Raw genomic sequence first — 22,795 nt, 5'->3', positions numbered from 1 at the left:
CTTAAAATATAGATTGCTGCTGCATGCACTGTATTGTAATGTATTTATTGGCAGGGTGTGTTTTTAGTACGCTTTTAAACAATCTTAAAATATAGATTGCTGCTGTATGCATTGTATTGTAATGTATTGGGTGTACATGCTGGCATACTGGCTGCTTGTGGTTAATCATTCATTTAGGAAAGAAAATATTGAGTCTATGGTGGGGTTTAACCGGCCAATTGCATGTGCAGTGATTAGCGTGTTGTGTTTGGTATACAGATTTTGTGCACACAAATTCTTTTATGATTGCTGAATGATGTATGTTGTTATCAACAGTGACATCTAGTGGCTGTTGCAGAAAATACCTTTGAACTTAAGCTATCAACAAAACATCAACATGCAGGTGTGTATATGATATTTACAATAGTTTAACAATAGCTTATTGTATTGTTATTTCAACTTATTATTATTTATTACAGAGAAAGGAATACAAAACCATTAATGCAAACACAATAAGTCTCAGAGATTTACAAGATTTACCCAGCTTCCAACAGCAGTCAAATGAGCAGACAAATACATGTAAGTTTACAGATCAAAGACACATTGTTGTTGCTAGGGCATGATTTGTTAAGGCACAGGGGCTATTGACAGGGTTTATAAATGTTACGCTGTTGGTGTTAATTATTATTACCAGGCACAGTTGTGTTATTCACAGGGTCTGTTAAGACAAGCGCCCTATTGGTATAAATGTTACACGTGTTGATTGTATTTTTCGTTCTACAAAATTGTTGTGTTAATTTTTATTTTATTTTGTATGTATATATTATTTTAAATCAGTTTCAGATGTCACAAATGTCGCATCTGAAGTTGGATCATATGGTTCGGATTTCACAGTCGGGCCGGATCTGACGACATTCGAAAACCCATACGCCGCATACTCTGATTTGTCCGAATCGCAAAAATGTAGGTGTTCATAAGCCGTCAAAAAATGTGATGTATGTTAAAAAATGTGATATATTATTATTTCCAAAAATATGTCTCTCTCTCTCACTCTCTCTCACGCTATCTCGCGCGAACTCTCACGATCTCACTCATATATATATATATATATATATATATATATATATATATATATATCCTGTTATATTCATTTTTATACCGCCTGTGATATTAATGTGTTATTTGTTCTCTGTTAGTATCGCCGATTATGTCGAAATCTGATGCAGAACACATAATGGATGATCTCTGGAATTTACCATCGGCAAAACACTATAAACAGCTATACCAGAACCCGGCTATACAAGGGGAATTTTGACACATGGCTAGCGGTGTTTTTATAATTGTTTTTGTGTTAAATGTTGCATATCGCCGCAAAATCATGAATAGTGTCCACAGGGGATTGTTGTTATCATGACTTAAATGGCTTTTTTTTTTTTTTTTCTCAAGTCAACGAATGTGTCGTTAATTGATAATATATGTATTACAGATGACATAGCTAGCCGGTATGAACCTACGGTACCTAGGGCCGATACGTGTGAAGCGGGACCATCCGGATACAGAGAACCGACATCGGGTGTTGGATCAAACGCCAAACAACCCAACAGCGCATTGGCTAAAGGCGCAAAAAGAGCCCAGATCAGCGATCAAGCTTTCTGGTCATTGTTTAAAGGAACCATGCCGGCGCAAACCTTTGACAAATACCCGTGTATGTTTATTTATTTGGTTTCTTATATAGCACAACATTTACCATTGTTCTTTACAAATGGAAACCACAGGTATTAAACAGCCTGTGTAGACGTAAGCCGACAAGGAAGGTGGGGGGGTTGGGAGGTTATCCTGAAGTTGTTATAAAGCGACTGTCTTTGTGGCCGCGTATGTGTAACTAAAATGGTGTGATTTTTATTACAGTAGGAACCACGCCGATGGAAAGATCTGGCAAATATTCAGGTGTGTAATGTAATGTTTATTTAGTTTCTTATATAGGACCGCGTTCATCATTGCTCTTTACAAATGGAAACCACAGGTATTAAACAGACTGTGTAGATGCAAACCGACATGGAGGGGTGGGTGTTTTGGGAGGCGGGTCTGAAGGTGTTATAAAGCGGGTGTCTTAGTGTCCGCGAATGTGTAACTAAAACGTTGTTATTTTTTATTTACAGCGGATCCGCGACAATTCGCAAAAATGATAGCCGCGGCCGGGGTTGCTCAACCACTCAATGCTGAAATTGCTGGGGGAGAATCCGCTAAAACGGTGATCGACCCACAACGTCAAGAAAATGTATCAAGGGCCGAGATCATGGCCACCGAGCGCGACGATTTCAAGCCAAGCAAGCGGAGAATTACAAAAAGTCGAACCGGTCAAGAAAACAAGGCCGATTTATCAGACCTTAAAAGAAGATTGAAATATTCGGAAGGTAGACCCGTGAGAAAAAGAATTGCATTACAAACCGTGCCAACCGTGAGTAATGTGGATTACCCGCACGCATTTACAACACCTGCAACACCTACTGAATCCGACATTGACATTGCCGGTAATACAAAGACTGTGAAGACTCGTAAAACTTTACGACTGTCAAGAGAGAGATACACGCCGCTGACGGATGATGATGTCATCGTAATTTCAGACACGCAGGAACATCATACTGCAGAAACGCAAAGCGTGGTCAGTAACACGCCTGCAGCTACATTATCCGCTAATGATGAGGACTTAAATGGGCAAACATTTTTTATCACCCCTAGTGAAGAGTCAGTCTCAGATACACCACAGAATGATGATGAGGCTGTAACATCTGTAGCCGGAATCCCTGATAAAGTAATGGGTGATGATTACACAAAACTACCCAGTGTTTTTACCACGGTCGGCGAGGCAACCGCATCGGGCGGTGCGGATGCCCCGCCGACCGTGGTATCGACAGACATAGTTGATGGGGTTCAGAATGTGGAACAATTAGGACAAGATGCGGAAATACAATACTACGCGGTCATGGGGAGGATGCGTGAGCATATAGGGTACATGCGTAGAAATGTCAACTCCCTGTTGAACCGTATAAAAGATGAGCTTTATGGTTCAAAAAAGAAGCCAGAGATCATTAAAGAACTTGTAGAAATGTACATGAATGTAACATCAAATCATATATCAGAGACCGTGAGGACTAGGGATTTTATTAAAGCGAACATGTATCATTTTGCCGAGATAATTGAAACGGATCCGTGACTAGGCATGGTGGGTTATGGGTTGAAACGTAATTTACATGTGTGTAAAAAAGCCCCAAGAATTAAAGCAAATGTACCGTGCAAAATCTCACACTTATTTCGCCGTTCGAAAATAAAACAGGCTTTAAAATGCATATACAGGCTGAGAAAGCGTAAACAACACAGGGGGCGAGGCACACCCCCAACCCCGTGTGCACAGGCTGACAAATCACCGGACCAACCATTACCGGGTGACGCTGCGTCACCTGACAATGTTGAACACCCCGCAACGCCCATGCATAATGACATAGATGGGGGTGCGCCACCCGGTAATGGTGAAGGTCGGCGAGATGTGTACTTAGAAGCTGTTAACAGGTATGAGCGACACCATCCTAATTTCAGAGCTATTGAGTATCATAATCATTTTCAATTTGTTAATTTGGAAAGAGTTACATCATTTGCAGAGGGTGTTGAAGCCGTACACAACGCTATACAGGTTATGATTGATGAATTCATGGTTGGTGTTGACCCTAATGATCGTGTACAGTTAAGATTGGAGGGGGGTGGTTTACACAACGCCATCTACTCACACCGAAAGCCGCAAGAATCATTAGACGCTGTCAGTTTCTTGAATCAAATTACAAACACTCTTCAAAGTAACGCTGAATTCTTATTAGGCACGGGTTTAAGGTTTGTGATCACTGTTTTTAGAAATAGAGCGGGTGGGGCCCTAACTGGTCGCGGCCTTAGACGCATTCCATACAGCTTAATTATAGAAAGGCGCAGAAGACACCTGTATGATTTCAACAATACGCACAATTATTTGTGCTTTGCGGCATCGATCTGCAAACTTCTGGATAAAGGTAATGCCACAGACGCTGAAATACACGATCGGGCGCTTCAAATTCATAAGGATTTGAACCTACCGATCGATAAAGCAGTCAGCTTTAGCGACGTTGTTGTTTTTGAAAAACACTTAAAAACAAAAATTACAATATTATATCATAATAATAGTTCTTGGCATTACTATTTTTCAGATTCGCGCTACGGTGATACCCTGTATGTATTATATCACGATTCACACTATTATGGCCTGATTAATATCTGCGCATTTCTCGGATCGAGATTTTTCTGTTCCTTCTGTAATCGAACTTTTGAGCGCAAAAATAGCCACGATTGTCTTTTCTTTTGTAAGGCTTGTCACAGACAAGCGTGCGCTGATGATGGGGCTTCCGCATTAAGATGTTCGGTTTGTAGGGTATTTTGCAGATCGCGTGAATGTTTAGAGGAGCACAAATCCTTAGCTTTAGATCGCAAAATATCCTGTCTTGAACATGTTTATTGCGACAGGTGTTGTCTCTACCGTCGCAGGTCTCATGAGTGTCAGGGGCTAAAGTGTTCTACTTGCAAGGCATATGTTGATGGGTTTGCGGATCATTTGTGTTACATACAGCCCATCAAAGCGGAAGAACCCACCACCAAATACATCTTTTATGATTTCGAATGCATGCAGGAGACAGGTATACATATACCAAACTACTGTTACGCTCTCACAATCATGGGTGAGAAATCCTGGGAGTTTAAGGGCAAAGGTTGTATCGATGATTTTGTAAAGACGTTCATGAAACCAAAATTTGCGCATTACACATTCATAGCCCATAACGCTGGGCGGTATGATGCGTATTTTGTATTGAACAAGATCATCAAAGAACGGTATACTGTATCCCTCATCTCTAATGGCGGAAACATAATGTGTATCACAATAAAAGATCTGAAGATTAGGTTTATAGACTCTCTCAATTTTCTCCCCATGAAATTGAGCAGATTTCCAAAGGCCATGGGATTTGATGGCGTTAAAGGTCATTTCCCGCATTTTTTTAACACAGCCGATAACCAAAATTACATAGGGGGCATGCCCTCAATAGAATATTTTGGCCTACAACACATGATGCCTGAGGAGGCCGCTGATGTTACAGAGTGGTACGAAAAAAACAAACACAAGGTGTTTAATTTTCAAAAAGAATTAATACGATATTGTAAAGAGGATGTCAGAATATTGCAAAAAGGGTGCGCAGCTTTCAGATCAGCCGTTATAGACATGACAGAACAGGAGTTTGTAATAGCGGCAGAGAAAAAAGATGTAGCCGTTAAACGTCACGTTGATCCATTCCAACTGACGACTTTAGCGTCGGTTTGTATGGCTATGTATCGTTGTAAATATTTACAGGCAAACACATTGGCTCTTGTACCGGGTGATAACTATCACAAGACCCAGAAGCGTTACTCAACACCAGCCATACAGTGGTTAATGTACATAGAACACAAAGAAGGTGTGAGTATAAGACACGCTTTACAAGGTGGTGAGAAGAAAGTCGGTAGATACAGTCTGGATGGTTACGCCGTGATTAACGGCGTGCCAACAGCTTTTGAATTCCAGGGGTGTTTTTATCACGGTTGTGACAACTGTTACAAAGCCGATGATGAAAACAATCTGACTAAAACAACCTACGGTCAACTGCGGCACAAGACACAGTTAAGGATACAATTCCTTAAACGGTGTGGATTTCAGATAAGGGAGATGTGGGGGTGTGAGTGGAAGAAAATGAGGGAGACTGATGAGGAGCTTCAGGTTTTTCTGAAAGGTTTGGAAATCCCTGAACCCTTGGATCCTCGTGATGGTCTTTATGGCGGACGCACTAACGCCATAAAACTTTATCACAAGACAGAGTGCGATGAAAAAATACACTATTTTGACTTTACTAGCCTATACCCATTTGTCAACAAGACCAAAACATATCCTATACGTCACCCACGCATCATTTATAAGGACTTTGATGATGTCACAAAGTATTTCGGTTTTGTTAAATTAAAAATTAATCCTCCGCGATGTCAGGTTCTGGGTCTGCTGTGTTCCCGGCCCTGACCGTGGTGGACCAGTGGAGGGCGCTGTGTAGCGGAAGGCCGGAGGCCTGATGAATGACATGCACAGAGGCACTGCCTTGCGTACCAGAGTGTTGGCTGAAACCAGAAACAGAGGCGCGGAGTCTAACCTGCCAGCGGTATTCACCAGAGACCCCCGCAAGGGGATATGGACTTCGCTGCGTCTGACAGGCAGGTCGCGGCCCTCTGCCCTGGTCCTCTGGACGTAGGCGGAGAGTGGTAGTGATATTGGAGACACTGGGAATTGGAATAGTCTCTGGAGGGCACAGTGTGAAAGTGTCAACACTGATGTCGACAGCAGGGTCGATGAGATCACTCAACTGCACGATGGTTATTTTGCAGGAGGCTTCTGGAGATGGTATGCCAGGTAAAGATGGTAACAGGAGTAATACTCGACTGCAGAGTGGAATGGCAGGAGTCTTCTGGAGATGACAAACCAGGTAGTATGCAGGAAACTGCGAGAGGTACACGGGGAGACCGGATAACCAGGAGCCTTTGGAAACAGCTGAACACAGGAGGGACTGAGGTCAGATGAACACATATTCAAGGCGATGACTGTGAGTTAGAAGCCGGAATATATCCCCCTTGCTGCGCACTGATTGGTTAGCGTCAGCAGCACCAATCAGTCCAGGGAAAGAGTGAGTACACCTGAGAGGTGTGCAGGTGTGTGGGTCAGGGGTCACCCTGGCTGGACCGCGGGATTGGACCCTCTGGTCAGCTGAGCGCATGTGTCATGGCGGCGCCCATGACGCGCGGGCTCCAGCGTGCCGGCATGTCGATTGCACGGGTCAACACCAGCCAAACATGGGACATCTCGCCAGGCGCTGACAGCTACCAGAGGCCTTACTCTCACCGCTGACCACCGGGAAGGTAATGGACGTGGTCTCAGACGGGGCTGAGACCCACGGTTTGTGACACGCGAGGCCTTTTCTTTCCAGTTTTACCGGTTAAAATGAATGGTAAGTTAATGTTTCCGCTGTGCCGCACATGCGCCGAATCTGGACAGTGTGAGCCGTGTGTTCATGACTCAGAAAACCGCGCCCTAACCGGTACATGGTGCACAGTGGAGATAAATCTTGCTATAGAAAAGGGGTACAAAGTGTGTAAAATCTATGAGGTGTGGCATTTTGATGAGAGATCTGATGATTTGTTTTCAGGTTACATTAAAACACACCTCAGAGATAAACAGGAGGCTTCTGGTTACCCTGATTGGTGTACAGACTCTGTGAAACAACAAGAGTACATAGACGCGTATCAAAAAAATGAGGGCATAGCTTTAAGACACGAACACATAAATGTCAACCCCGCCAAAAGACAAATTTCTAAATTGTTTTTAAACTCATTATGGGGTAAATTTGGTCAACGTAGCAACATGCCCAATACTTGTCTAGTGACAGATCCTGATAAGCTTTTTGAATATGCCTTTCAACCACACTATGAGGTGTCTGCTTTAGACTTCATAGACTCAGAAACTGTTATGGTCAACTGGAAATACGCCAAAGACCATTATACCAGGTCTTCAACAACAAATATATTTATAGCAGCATTTACCACAGCGCACGCCCGCGTCGAGTTGTACAACCTATTGGATAGATTACAAGATAGATGTCTGTATCACGATACAGATTCTGTAATTTTTGTCAGCAGGCCCGGTGACTGGAATCCGCCATTAGGCGATTATCTAGGGGAGTTGACCAGCGAACTACCATCTGGTACGCATATAACAGAGTTTGTTTCAGCCGGCCCCAAGTCATACGGCTATAGACTAAGCAACGGCAAGACGAGCCTCAAGGTCAAAGGTATAACGTTGAATGTTTGTAATGAGCAGCACGTTAACTTTGACAGTCTGAAAGAACTGGTCTTAGATTATCCTTTAAACCCCAAAGGCGAGGATCAGAAAAAAATTGTGACCAGGCAGCCCGGTATAGTACGTGTGAAAAAGTACTGGCAGATTGAAACCCGTATGCTGCAGAAAACGCAAAAGTGCGTTTACACTAAACGTAACATCACGGATAATTTTACAACCCTACCATTTGGTTATTAAGATGGATATCCGTTTTCAACACCCCTTCTCCTGTATTTTAGCCGGGCCCTCCAATTCGGGGAAAAGTTATTTTGTAAAAACGCTAATACAACACGCATCCACACATATGACGCATGTACCTGATAATATTGTTTGGTTTTACACCTGTTGGCAACCGATATATGACCAACTTCTGAGTGCTCACCCTGGTATGCGTTTTATAGAGGGGTTGCCCGAGTCATTTAGCGACAACCAGCTTTTTCCCCCTGATAAGATTAATTTAACGGTGATAGATGAGTTGATGGATGCCGCGAGTAATAATTCTGAGGTTGAGAAAGCGTTCACAAAGTATGTGCACCATCGTAATCTCAGTGTCATGTACCTTGTGCAAAACATATTTTGTCAAGGTAGAAAGAGCAGGACTATACATTTAAACACAAAATATATGGTCCTGTTTAAAAACCCCAGGGATAAAATGCAGGTTAGCATTCTGGCTAGACAAATGTACCCATCAAAATATCGTTTTTTTCTTGAAGCCTATGAGTCCGCTACGGAGCCACCATACGGTTATTTACTGGTTGATTTAAGAAACAATGCCCTTGATGATTATCGTTTACGAAGCGGTTTATTTCCCCCCGACACACCAGTAGCTTATGTTGTTAAGAAGCGGGGTTCTAAATAGCTATAACCGCGCATCCTATAGTCATTCATTACCACTTCTAACAGCTGTGAACATGTCGACCAGGATAAGGCGTAATTGGGCCCTTTTAAAAACCCTCATTAAAGCCAAACCGGCCCAAAGAAACGCTATATTATCCAACGCTTCAAACGATTTGGTGACAGCCATATGTGAGATTGCTCTCAATACGCTTAAAGGTAAAATACCCCTGTCACAGCGCCAGTTGAACTACCTTAAAAAGAAGAGGTCCCTTATAAAATCGCTTTGTAATAAGAAATGCGCCATTGGGAAAAAGAAGAGGTTAGTGAAACAGTCGGGTGGGTTTATCGGATCGTTGCTAGGATTTGCCATTCCATTAATTACCGGACTACTGTCTAATCGGTGATGGAATACGCTGAGAAAATGTATCTGGTCCCCCAGCAACAGATAGACCGTTTAAACAACAAACCAACCAGCGATGATATACGCAAAACAGCCACGCAAAGCCTAGATGCTGAGATCATAAGTATACTACATAATAATGCTTTATCAGAGTATGAAAAGGCAAAACGCTACACAGCTGTGTTACAGAGATACCTGGTGTTGAGTAAACAAACTGATAGAGAAATGTCAACTTTAACGCTTTTATCACCCGGTGCAAATGCTGTTGAGGATACAACTAACCCTACACAAGACGATGCTACCGACGCTGTTTACCACGATGTCTTGAACAGTGTTAATGCGCGGTATAAAAAGAACTGTGAAATACTAATGAGTAAAATGGTTCGCTCTAAAGACATTGCGAATTGGGACCGCAAGGGTGTGTTTATGTATAAAGGCGTCACAGTGCCAGGATCCAATGTGTTAGACTTGATAAGGGGTATCACGCAAAATCACAGCGTGACGAGTCATAAAATGCCTAACGGCTGGATTGAATTTATGCGCGCTATGGCTGAGTTGAATATCCCGTCCACTGTAGTTGGTAATGCATCAAACAGATTACAGTTAGATCGCTTAAAAGCTGAAATCTACGATGATGAAATTGGCAATGTAAATATAGCCTCCCCAATACACAACATTAAAAAAAGTCGTATAAATGTTTTAAATTCCCCCGGGTTAACAACGCCACACGGATACTTACTACCGAGGAAAAGATCCGTAAATCTGTTTCAGGATTCGCAGTGGTTGAACCTTTAACATATAACTAATTTATAATGTTTTTATACGATGTATTTTTGTGTGTTTAATTTGTACGATGACGTTTAATTTGTATTGTATCATGTATTTAGTGTATTGTTTTAACTGTAAAGTTTATCGTGTTATTCGTGATTATTTTGCTGTAAATACATTTTGTCTGTACCAATAAAATATGATTATGATTTATAAAATGCTGTTTTGTTCTTTGATTCTAACCAGTTTGTCTGCAAAAATATGCAATCACACGATATAAAGTTCAATAAGCAAGATTTTTTAATAGAAAGTACCCATAAGCAATGTACATACAGCGTTTCAATCACAACATTAGTTACAAGTTACACAAACAATTTTGTATTACACATTATTTTTATCAAACACATGTTGGTTACTGGTGACACAGGACTGTATACAGTTACCCGTATATCGACTCAAACAATGACTTCTAGGGAGACGTCTTACAAAGTTTGATACATAGCGATCATTACGTTTTGTATCAAAACTAAAACGGACCAACACATCTGTATATTTGTAATTTTTACACATGAAAAATATAAAGTATATACAATATTGTCCACAAACGGTACTGTTAAAACCTTGCAACTGCTTATTTTGGTGGTAAATTCTTTTTGAATTTGAGTTTAAAAAATTTATTATGGCCTTTGGGAATAGGGGGTTGTCAGGTTCTAAACCGTAAGAGTCCAAAAAGTAACACTCGCGCTGGTTGTTAAAATAAACGGCCAACCAATGCTCCCCCGGTTTGGCGCTGGTGTGTGTGTTGATTACAAACGCGCAGGGGTATTGCGATAGTTTACCGCTCGGAAGCATATCACACGGGTAGGTCCCTTTAAAAAACAGGCGCGTCACCGGATTAGCGTACAGTATACAATTTATCTGTAATGTGTTCATATCGCTGATGGGGTGATGAATATTGGTAAATATACGATAAATATAAAAATTATTTATTTCATTTATAGATAATCATACAGCACATCGCGCCGCTGGTTGATCTCGATGATATTATCAAATAATGCGTATATTATTATGTTGACTGTCCGGTCTAGTGCTCCTGCAAACCGGAATTCAGCTCGTAGATTTCCGGTTCTGATTAGAGACAGATGCTCCGCGCATTCCTGTTCAGGCGACAGATCAAAAGCAAATAGTGTGTAGCCGTTGAGGTACTCTTCACGGTCAATTAGTATACCTGAATCTGATTTCTGTTTATTTGTGATCTGAATGAGCGACATATACTCGCATTACCGTGTTCAAAGTCTGGTTGAAATGGTTTGGCCGGATGCGGTGTTCCATCCAGGTATAGGGATGCGAAGTTTACATTTTTATGTTCAAACCGTAGAGGGTTTTTGTCGTAGGCTCCTGAAAACGCTTCATTATCTACAAAAGCGGCTATAACGGTTTTTGGCACCTGTCCTAAAAACAGATTTTCTAAATTAAATACGCGACTCCCCGTCGGTATGCTATAGATCTTCATGCCCACTCTATCGATCGCATATTTGGCGTTGGTGGTCAGTAAGGCCTGGGCGTGTCCAATCCGGACTGCGGGTGAGACCTGAACCCTTTTCACAAACAGGGACGCTGCAACAATCTGAATTTTAAAGGCCTCCGCTTCAGCAGACATTAAGCAGAAAGCATCTTTGTTTCTGATGAGTTTTATCTTCAAGTCCACGGCGTTCAATATTAGTTTATGTTGATGAAAAAGGTCACAGTGTAGCGGCCCCAATAATTCAACCGTTCGACTTTGTGCCGTTGTTCTTGCCCTTTTTATAAACCCTGTGTTTACACCATCCAGGGTTCTTGTGTTGTGTTCTCCAGCCACATCTTTGTAGAATAATCCAGTTGTGTGTTTTGTGGATAACGCATCTGAGCTATAATTCAGTATGGTCTCTATGTAGGCCCTATAAGCGTAAAGATTATTGGACTGCGATATTAGCCTATCGCCCAAAGTGACATCAACCTGACTAAATAAAGTTGCTATGGGGTAATTAATAAGAGCGACCTTGGCGTCTTGAGGTATAGCAGTGTTATCAGGCCGTACGATCTTGCAGGTCACGTACAGCAACGTGTTGTTCAGATCGTAGTAGTGTTCCCCGCTGGCCGCTATGTAGAATTCAAGCGGCGCGGTCTCGGATAATGCCGCCAAAGGTTGAACTTCGACGTAGAGGCTTTTCTCTACGCTGGTCTGCGTCGGTGGTACGTCAAAAAGGTCAAGTTCAGATTTTGCGCATTCCATGGATTCATTGTGTATGAAAGACATGCTTAAAAAATATCACCGACCCTTCGCTTCGGTTTCCTTTTTTTAATTAAGCCGCGTCTGCTCCGTTTTTTGTTTAAAAGGGGTCTGCACCATGTCGGAAGTCGTATTGCCCGCTTCCGTTTATTTTTAGCCGCCCCTTTCCTGGCATAGAATAAACCTGATCCATCTTGCTTCGCTTGATTTGCGTCGTGTATTTTGCTCACAACCGCCGCTGTGGCTTGTCCGATGACGTCTTTCGCGATGTTGCGTGCTGCATTCTTCACGTGGGGCTTTGCTATCGCCAGCCCTCTTCGGAAAAGCGGTACCGCTTTTCTGAACAGGCTTCGAAAAATTCCACCTAAACCGCACCCGTACATATACGCGCTGCCGTGAAAACCGGGTAATCCATTACCGGCCTGTGTTTTATAATATTGCGCGTAGAGCCCCGGGTCACCATAATTTTTAACGGCCACCATTGTCTTTAATAAAATTCGGATTTGCGGCGTCTGAAATGTAGTTTCACGTTCGCTTTCCCAAACTTGAATGACATGTTTTCGTTCTGATCATTCTTTATCTCTATGGCTATAGTGTCAAAATGCGTCTTGCACAACGGAACATAATCGGGCTTCTCATACCGTATAGTGACCATCTCGTTGTTACGGCCCTTTATTTCAACGGTGCGCAACAACGGAACATAACTATCACCGACCCTCTGATGTTCGATAATATCTGTGTACACGAAGAGCGTATATTGCCCTCCGCTGATGTCGGCGCACGGTTTTAAAAACTTAGTTTTCGGGTATAACCCCAGTATTCTCGACAATTTAGGACCGGCTGTGATGTTGTACATCGCCTTGTTGTCGATGATTATCTCTCGTTCAAGCGGATCGTACAATAGTTTTAAACCATCCAGTTTATGTCGGTCAATTTCAGCGTTGAAAGAAAACAGTAACGCCCCGATGGTTTCATAAAACCCCGGTTTAACGCAAACCCTCGTTGCTTTACCGCTCGTCCCATCCCACTTTGTTATTTTCAACACACAATCACGCACATCGATTGTATTCCAGGTGTGTGGGTATTGTATTTCTGTAAGAGCTACTTCCCAATCTCCACTTAAGTCTATCGGCCTTGCTAACTTTGTGGTATAGTCAGAAATCTTATTTTGTGGAAATGTATCGGCTGAGGCGTTACTCGGCAATGTTATGTAGAAGGGTTTGTCATCCATCTTCCTCTTTGTTTATATATCTTTTATCTCCGATGCAGCGACCCAACTGTTAAATTTTGTGGGGTATCCACGCCACTTGACTAATACGTGTTTCCTCCCTCTAACCGTCTTATTTTTTAAAATCTTCTCCACTTTGTAAATCCTATTATAGTTTTTCGGTATACTTTGAAGTTCTTCGGGGTAAAAACTACCCGTTATAGCCTCCCCGTAGAGATCCTCCAACGTGTAAAGCGGCTTAAGTCCTTTAGTGTTCACGCCGCGTATTACAAATATTTCCTCAGAAAAACTCTGTTCGTAACCTTTCTGAAATATATCCTTATATTTTGAGATACGAACGTGGTCCCCGACCGCTAAACAAGCCTTTGTTTTCTTACTTCTAAAGTAATCGCCATATATCGTCTTGAAGACATCCAGCGCATTAGAGCCATCCACCTCATTCGGCGCCCGCTTAATCGTTCTATGGTATGTGTTATTATAACTGGTAATGAACGCTTGTAAAACGTCTATATATCGGTATGTATTATTCGCCGTGAAATATCGCCACATTCGTGTTTTTAAAGTCCTATTGAAGCGTTCTATAACGGCTGCTTTCACATCATTATTGGTTGTGAAATGTTGTATACCGTACAACTTTTTTAGGACTTTGTTTAGAAACTCTTTACCATTATCGGTTTGTAGTTTCCTCGGTACGTCCCCCTGTTGGAATAATTTTTCAAAAGCCTTAGCGACAGTCGTCGCGCTCTTAGCAGTCAGACTTTCAGCCCAGGCCCTCTTACTGAATATATCGATGACTGTTAGTATATATTTTACTCCGTCGTTGTGCTTTGCCAGATCTATGAGCGATACCAAATCACATTGCCACTGTTGATTTATATCCGACACGCATATCATATTCCTTTTATAGTTTTTTCTAGCCGGTTTGTGCAATGTGTACGCGTCTTGCTCTTGTAACCATTTTCTCACATCGGACCTTTTAAATTTATTTTTCAAAGCTTTATAATATTTATCAATGCCGCAAAAACTACCCGGCTTTAAAACGTTATAATACCAGGCTTTCAGCCGGCTGTTTTGATGATCGGCGTTGCGAGACATCCTACAGAAATCAAATTTGATATAAAACAAGATCTACAGTTCTACGAATTATATATCTGTTGTATACCATATTTTTCTAACAACTTTTTTAGCATTATGTTTAGAAATTCTTCCAGCTGGTTAAGATATCATTAAGCGAGCTTTATAAATTAATTTATACAGCTGTGGTGTTATATGACATAGCCAATATCCGTGTATGAAGTTACAGTATCAAACCAATTATATTTTAATACGGGGGTTAATATTATTTATACCACTTTCATATCAAACGTGATACGGGCTATCACACGCTATCACGTTTGATATCATACTGTATAAAAGGGCGTGGACAAACTGTATAAAAGGGGCGTGGACCTGTCAAAACCAATTAGTTTGAAGAAAAAGTGTGCCTTATCTACTTATGTGTCGCCCTAAGCCATGTTGATCGTCCGTAGTTGACCCAATGCCCATCCCTAATATGGGTTGACCTAATGACCCATGCCCATCTAGCGACATAATAATGTTTCAGTTATGTCTTTTTCACTGAGGCTTACAAAATTCTGGTTTTGCTCTACCATCCACTACGGTGTGGTGGGAGAATTGCAAGGCATCCTAGGCTGCATACTAATCAGCCTATTGGTAATTCAGGCACTGCCCTGAGGAAAATTTGCATCTCTGCAAGTGAGCATCTCACTATGATTTAGGTTGACAATGGGATGCTGCCTGGCTGCTACTGACCCCCGGTACTGCTGCTGTTCAGAACAATGTGCTGTAGTGGCATGGAAGCGGCTGGGCTGCACAGTGCGATTCCTGACAGCACGTCACAATGTCCCAAAAACGCTCCCAGCCATCCTTCTGATGGAGATTGTCCTGCTGCTGTCTGTCGCCACCGCCGTGTAAGTGACAGTGCAGGGCAGGGGGGATGGGAAGGATTGATAAGGGGCATTTTTTTCAATCCCGAATCCCAGGATAGAAAAAATGCCTTGGGATTGGCATCCCTACACCAGGCCCCTCCAACAAGCCCAGGGGCATTCCCACACTTCTCAGACACTGGTTTTGCGCTGTGTAATGCGACAAAGCGTTTAGTAAACTCTAGAACACAGGCAACAAAAAGTGATTCCACCAAATCAATAGCTCTTTCTAACCATCTGGTCTCTAGGATTAGTACCAATTAACAATATTAGGCCCTAGTATAATGACATACATTCCAGCATGCTCAGAGGGGCGGAGCTCGTATTGGAGAGGGTGATTCTCAATGAAAAGTAGTGTTCTTAGGTGAAGAGTAGGTAGATTATGGGTAGGGATCTATGGTATTGGCTTCACAAAGATTTTTAAATATTAAGTTTACTTGGAAACGGTTTCTTCCTAAATGCTAGTCTCCTCATACTTGCAATATTTAACTAGGAATCCAGGACAGTTACTAAACAATGTATACAAAAACCTTTAAACATTTTTTTGCAACTAGAACATGTGAATATAGAATAGTTTTCTGTAAAATGCAATTTGTATAATTTTTATGCATCTTTTCTGCCCCTTACTTGTATCTGGTTTGCTACTTGTAACCATCAGAACACAGTTAGATCAGCCTATGCTTAGTGCAAAGCACATCTGAAAACCATCATATTCTGTTCAACGTGTTATATTGACATGCACTAACCCACTGTTGCTTATATAAGAACTTTAGCCCACAGTTATATTGACATGCACTAACCCACTGTTGCTTATATAAGAACTTTAGGTAAGCCACTTCAGTTGTACACTAAGTATCTAGAGTTGAAGTCATGGACCTAACCTGGTCCCCACTTCCACCACCTCCTTCACCCCATCAACGCCCACCTCCTTAGCTACCTCTTTCCTGCTGCCTGTTCCCAGCTTCTCCACATATTCAATCTTTCCCACTCATCAGGCCCTATTCTAAAAATGTAACTTGATCCCGACACTCTTCAACTTCTAACCCATCTCTCTCTCTTCCCTTTGCCTCTAAACTACTTGAGCAATTTGTTTACAACCATCTTACTGCCTTTTTTTTCCTCACACTCCCTACTTGATCCATTTCACTCTAGCTCCGTCCTCTCCATTCCACTGAAACTATCCTCACGAAAGTCATTCAATTCAACGGCCACTACTCTAAGTAAATCCTAATTGATCTTTCCATGGCTTCTGACACTGTGGGCTATCCTTTCCTCCTACAAATCCTACAATGACTTGGTCTACATGCTTCCGCCCTCTGCTGGCTGTCCTCCTATCTCTCTGGCCATTACTGTACTTCTCTGATTCCTCTCATGACTCCTCCTGTGCTCCTAATTTCCCCCATCGGCAGCTGCGTGGCTCATGGTGGCCTGCGGTCAGTAAGGGGAGGGTGCAGTGGCTGGGCTCCAGGACTCTCTGTTTATTTAAATGTTTTTGGAGCGGGGAGGCAGTGGTTCCTCCTTTCCCCCAATGGAGGCCGCGGTGGGGCTCTGGGTGGCCTGCAATCCGTTAAGGTGTCGGCGGGGCTCTGAAGGGGTCCTCCATTTGTTCCATCTAGCATCCCTGGCTAGGATGTGCTGCGGTGGAGATCTGACATTTTCTATGTCCATTGCGGCATTTCATGTCCAAGCTGCAGTGCCTTTTTTTTATTATTATTATTTTTTATTTTTTTGTTAAATAACTACACAGCCTTTTTTGTTAAATAACTACACAGGATCTTGCCCCGTCATTACCACACCCCACAGGCTGATATATAAATACATCAGAGCAAGACCTGGGCAGGCATTTCGGCAGGAGAGGAGCTGTCAAGTGCTCCTGAAGTCCATTATCTCAGGTGGGTGACAGGCCAATGCAATGCCAGTTGGTGTAAAAGTTAGGTGTGTGTTTGTGTGTGTAATACAGTTCAACTTTTCTGTGTGTGTGTCTTTTATTTTAACATTCCTTTTACTGGTGGACTACAAGTCCCAGCCGGCTCATTAAAGCCCACATGCTGGGACTTGAGGTTCACCAAGTCCCAGCATGCGGGGGAGGCCTGCTGGCACTTGTAGTTCACCTGTATAAAGCAATGTTATGAATGAGTGTTTTAACCCTATCAGGCCGGCATTCAAAGCCCTGGACGCCAGTGACAGCCCCGAGCTTCAGCCCTGCATGGGTGAAGCCTGGGGTCCCCTTTATTGGGGGGTCCCCAATCCCCCTTGACCAGCCACGGTGCTCATGGTTCGGCCGGGGGACCTTATGTAAAAAGTGTCCCCTGGCTGTGGCATGACACCACGGGCTGTTGGAGCCAGGTGCTGGTTTCAAAATACGGGGGACCCCCACATTTTTTGTACCCCGTATTTTTTAAACCAGGACCAGTCCAAGAGTCCGGGCTGGATTCAGAAATACGGAGGACCCCTACGCTTTTTGTCCCCCATATTTTTGGAACCAGGTCCGGCTCAATGAGCCCGGGGCTGGTTATGCTCAGGAGGAGGGACCTCATGCCATTTTTTTTAACACAAATTCGCACATTTCCACAAATTCTCAAATTTTCATGACTAAAAATCGCACATTTTCATGACTAAAAATCGCACATTTTCATGACTAAAAATCGCAAATTTTCATGACTAAAAAATTGCACATTTTCATGACTAAAAATCATTATCATACTTAATTGCACTTTTTTTCCTGGAATACGCAGCTCATTAAATAAGCAAATTCACGGCAAAAAATGCGATTTAAAAAAGTGTGATAATGGGCGATTTTGAAAAGTTACTAAAACTCTCATCCTATTAAATGTCACCCCTGATGTCAGTGGTATAAATCCCAAACAGGGTTGAGTTGGGTGGTATGGTCCGGGTTTTGGTATGCTTGTGTTGATTTACTACTAGCGATTTCCATACTACACACCAGGTTAATCAATCCTGAGCTGGGAGTTCAGGTGCAGTTGTGGAGTTGATTAATAGGGGAATCTGCCTGTGAGCAGTGTTGGGATTTTGGGACGTTGGGACTGTGGGCCTTATTCTAGTTTACTCTTAGAGGCAAATTCCATCTCAAATGGACAAAACCATGTGCACTGCAGGTGGGGCAGATATAACATGTGCAGAGAGAGTTAGATTTGGGTGGGGTTTTTCTTCAAATCCTGTGTGTGTTGAAGAAAGCATGCCAGAGAGAGAGCTGGGGCTACTAGGGTCTGTCTGGAACCTGCTAATACAGAGACAGGGTGAGTGCCTTGGTCTATGCCTGCCTGTTTTGAAGCTGAAAAAACAGAGACTTAAGGCCCCCATACATTAGGCCGACTTGTCCTTAGGACAAGTAGGACCCAATTCTCCTGTGTGCCATCCGGCAGCTCCCCGGGAGGCTCACATACATTTTGGCACTTGATGAGCCAGTTTTTACATGAGCCAGTTTTTACATGTGATAAATCGCTTGCGATTTATCACATGTAAAACAAATGGGGAGCTGCAGGGCGGTGAGAAGCAGTGGGGCGGGCAGCGGCGATGCCAATGAGGAGCAAGGCAGCGGCAGTAGTGGGGGCGGGTGGCGGCTCTCAAATAAGTTCCCGGCGTGTGCCGGGTGCGGCGAGTGATGCTGACCTGGCCGGGCATGTAATCACAAATAGCAGCGCTGCGGGACGGGCAGTGCAGTGGTGGCTATTACATTTTCAAAATACCTGTCAAATGACCAGCCATTCTCAGCCAATCAGAGAACGGCCTGTCATTTGACAGGTATTCTAAAAATCGAATAGTCGCCACTGCACTGCCCATCCCGCAGCGCTGCTATTTGTGATTACATGCCCGGTCAGGTCAGTGTGTGTGCTAGTGCTCAGGACCCGATGCCCGCCGTGCTGCTACCGGTCAGTAAGTCTGTATGCATATGCCTGTCAGGTGGGCAGGCATATGCATAGCATACAGGGAGGTTGGACGTGATCTTATGTGCTGACCGTCCGACCTCCCTGATCCGATCCGATGCGCACGGGACCGCGCATCGGATCGGATCAGATGTCACACAACTGCGATTTTGGGCCGATTTCACCCGGTTATCGGCCCAAAGTGCCGAAATCGGATGAAATCGTCTCAAAATCGCATAGTGTATGGGGGCCTTAAAGGTGCGTACATACATACAGATTTTATGTCTGATCTATCTGGCGGGAACAAAAACCTGGAAATGTATGGGAGCAAATGACAATCAAAAATGTCCACCCAAATGCAGGAAAACAGAAAAAAATATATGCTTTGCTAAATTTGTTATATCAGAATGATTAAACAATTTGTCTGACTGATCACTGTCTGTTTTCAAGTGTTTAGGAACAATTTTTTGATTGTCAGTTGCTCCCATACATTTCCAGGTTTTTGTTCCCACCAGATAGCTAAGACAGAAAATCTGTACGTGTGTGTGTACGCACCTTTTGTGTTCAAATTGAATGGAAATAAGTTTACAAATTGCTGCTGAAGAAAAGCTGGTTTTGTTTTGGACTTAATGTGCTGCTGATAAGCCTCCTGTTAATTTGCTTATGAATAAAAACCCTATCTTGCTGCAACCTATTTCGTTTGAGCCTACCTGTCTTGGAGCCAAGATCTCACAACATATATATATATAGTTACCATTGTTGTCATTGTTTTTAAAGTCTTCGCCTTCTTCTGCTATATGTTCGTCTTTTGCTATATATAAAAAAACATAGCATGTTATTATGTGCCTTGACATACGTGGTTGAAAGAGTTAAAGTGTGTTTATATTATTTAATATTAGGCAAGGCATTGATATAATTGTTATTATGAGTTGAGCATTAAGCAGTGCTATTCATTTGTAGTCCATTATAAGAAGCTTCCAGATGTGTTCTGATAGGTGTATGAGTATACTGTATATGTATGTACACACGATATACACAACAATAGTAGGTTAGCGCCTTATGTTCAAATCCAAATTATTTGGTTATTTCAATAGTAATCCATATGTACAGATTTATTAAAGTCCTTTTTTTAAAAAAATCAAAAGGGTATCATGGCTTTCATTTTGCCAGAACTACTTCTCCCCACTTCAAATAGTGAAAAGTAGGGATCACAAAAATAATTTAATATTGTTTTGTCTGTAAGAAATTTCTTCAAGGATGTGTCTACAATTATAATGTATATGGTCAATGAGAATTGAAAACTATTTCAAATACAAACAATTAAAATGGGCATACGATATTAGCAAAAAAAAGATATATATGCAGCTGATGGATAGTACATAAGGAAAATGACAACAAGGGTCCAAACGTGCACATATTTTCAAATTAAGGCATACTGCCTAAAGGAAAGCTACCATATCTATGCTTTCATTGAGGTTTGTTGCTATTAAGGTGTTGAGAGCATATATCCAGTAGGACTCTGTGTGCCTGGGCTAGATATATATCACTTAATATGCTAGCTGTCTTAATGAGTTTCACCACAGTGAGGTCCTCTGTATTGGAATAATGTTTGTCTTGGAAATGCCTAGGAAGGCTATCATTTTTGAACCCTGTTTTGTATATTATGAAGTTTTTCTTGGATACATAATTTCAAACTACTTTTGTTTCACAAAAAACATTAAATACTCATGGATGGGTATGTGGCATAGTGGTTAAATCAACATTGGGTACAAAACTGGCTCAAGGATCATTTTCAGTTGGAATTTTTTTTTTTTTTCATACAGTAATTGTTCATTTTTATTGTTTATATTTTGTGTATCAGATGCTCCTTAAAGAATTTCACATAGTGAGCTCAATTCAGGGTCAATCAAGTTCAGCTACAGTACTCTGCTGAACTCTGTCCATACTGTCACAAGCTACTGTAGGCATCTCAGCACAAGCATTGACTTCTACAGTACACTACATCCCCAAGCTGAATTGACGCTTAACTGCTTAATCAGAAAGTGGCAAAGGGACCTCTGTACTGTTCTGGAATAGCCCTCCATTGCTAGGGTACGTGCGTGGCATAGTGGTTAAAGTGACACTTTACATTGCTGGCACCCTGGATTCAAATCTGACTTAAGGAACATTTGAAGCAACAAATTGTTTTCATTGTATCATCAATATACTAGACCAGTGGTCGCCAACCCGTCGCTCGCGAGCTACCAGTAGCTCGCGGCAGCGATACAGGTGGCTCGACTGCTCTGTGCCCGGTCAGCCGCCCGGCCGCCCCGCCATTGTCAGCCGCCAACCCCCTTCCGTTTGTCCGCTGCTGCCCGCCCCTCCATTGTCCACTATTGTAAGTTGCTGGTGCCTTCCCCTCCCCCTGTGACAGACGCTAGAGGTAATTTTTCACCTCTAGCGTCTGACAGGGAGCGCAGCGCTGCAGCGTTACCCGGAAGTGCTGGGTAACCTGCAGCGCTGCGCTCCCTGTCAGATGCTAGAGGTGGGGAACATCGTGGAGATACTCAGCATCTTGGAGAGCCTGTGCTGCTGACACTAGACGAGGCTCCACGAGGCATCTGCTCAGCAGGTCCAGCACCACAAAGACATGTATCAGAACAGGGTACAGTAGGCTCTGTATGGAGACTTTCTTATTTATTTTACAGGGTCTTGCTGTCACTTTCTCCTCTTCCCCACCATTTGCGCCCCCCTCCGTGTCACTCCCCACCCCCTCTCCCTATACTGGTTTCCTTCTGCTGCTCACAATTCTCTGGTACCCCCTCCCACATCCACGGCCCCCCCACACCATGGCACCCTCCCCCCCCATCCCCCTCTCCCCACACAGGTTCCCTTCTCATGCTCCCATCCCCCCTCTTCTATCCGCAGCCCTCCCTCTCCCCCCACAGGCTGCCTCCCCCTGCTCACTCTCTCCTTTCACCCCCCTTCCCTCATCCAAGGCGCCCCATCTCCCCCATCCGTGGCATCCCCCACACATGTTTTCTTCTCCTGCTCTCTTTCCCCTTCTCCACTTCTGTGGCCCCCGCCCCCCTCTCAGAGCACTGGCCAAGCCCAATAGCGAAAAGATTGGGAACGTGGCCTCGCAGGAGTACCACGGTAGTAGCTGAACCCTCTCATTTTTGGTGCGTGCCTTCGGCACGCGCAGATGTCTCTTCTCCTCTGCCGCCAGTGTTGGGAGGTATGTTTGTGACATATTGGACATTGCAGTGTGTGGCATATTGTGTCTGGGGCATTGCAGTGTGTGACATAATGTGTCAGGGGCATTATGGTTTGTGGCATTATGTGTAAAGGGCAAATTTTTACTTTAGTAGCTCTTCGGGCGGTTTATTTTGTCGCAAGTAGCTCCCTACCCAAAAAAGGTTGGAGACCACTGTACTAGACAGTAATTATTATTATTTATTATTGTTTATTTATATTTTGCGGAAGAG

The 22,795-nt window shown here is 43.0% G+C and overlaps 1 protein-coding gene and 1 long non-coding RNA gene across 3 annotated transcripts in view; one reads left to right on the top strand and one right to left on the bottom strand.

Moving 5' to 3' along the window:
* Nucleotides 1-22,795, bottom strand: part of CFI (complement factor I) — an 89,673-nt gene that overhangs the window by 19,046 nt on the left and 47,832 nt on the right. For both annotated transcript variants that reach the window (XM_083178173.1, XM_083178182.1), the window contains exon 8: nucleotides 20,083-20,139. In XM_083178173.1, coding sequence (XP_083034299.1) covers nucleotides 20,083-20,139 — 57 coding nt within the window. The remainder of the gene's footprint in view (nucleotides 1-20,082; nucleotides 20,140-22,795) is intronic.
* LOC146064558 (uncharacterized) lies at nucleotides 504-1,275 on the top strand. The gene is made up of 3 exons (XR_014471828.1): nucleotides 504-558; nucleotides 817-942; nucleotides 1,176-1,275. It is a non-coding gene; the product is annotated as an uncharacterized LOC146064558 (long non-coding RNA).

Source organism: Crinia signifera, chromosome 1 (genome assembly GCF_055691185.1).
Source record: "Crinia signifera chromosome 1, ASM5569118v1, whole genome shotgun sequence".
Taxonomy (NCBI): domain Eukaryota; kingdom Metazoa; phylum Chordata; class Amphibia; order Anura; family Myobatrachidae; genus Crinia; species Crinia signifera.
Note: the sequence above shows the minus strand (reverse complement) of the source record. Positions and strands in the feature narration are given on the sequence as shown.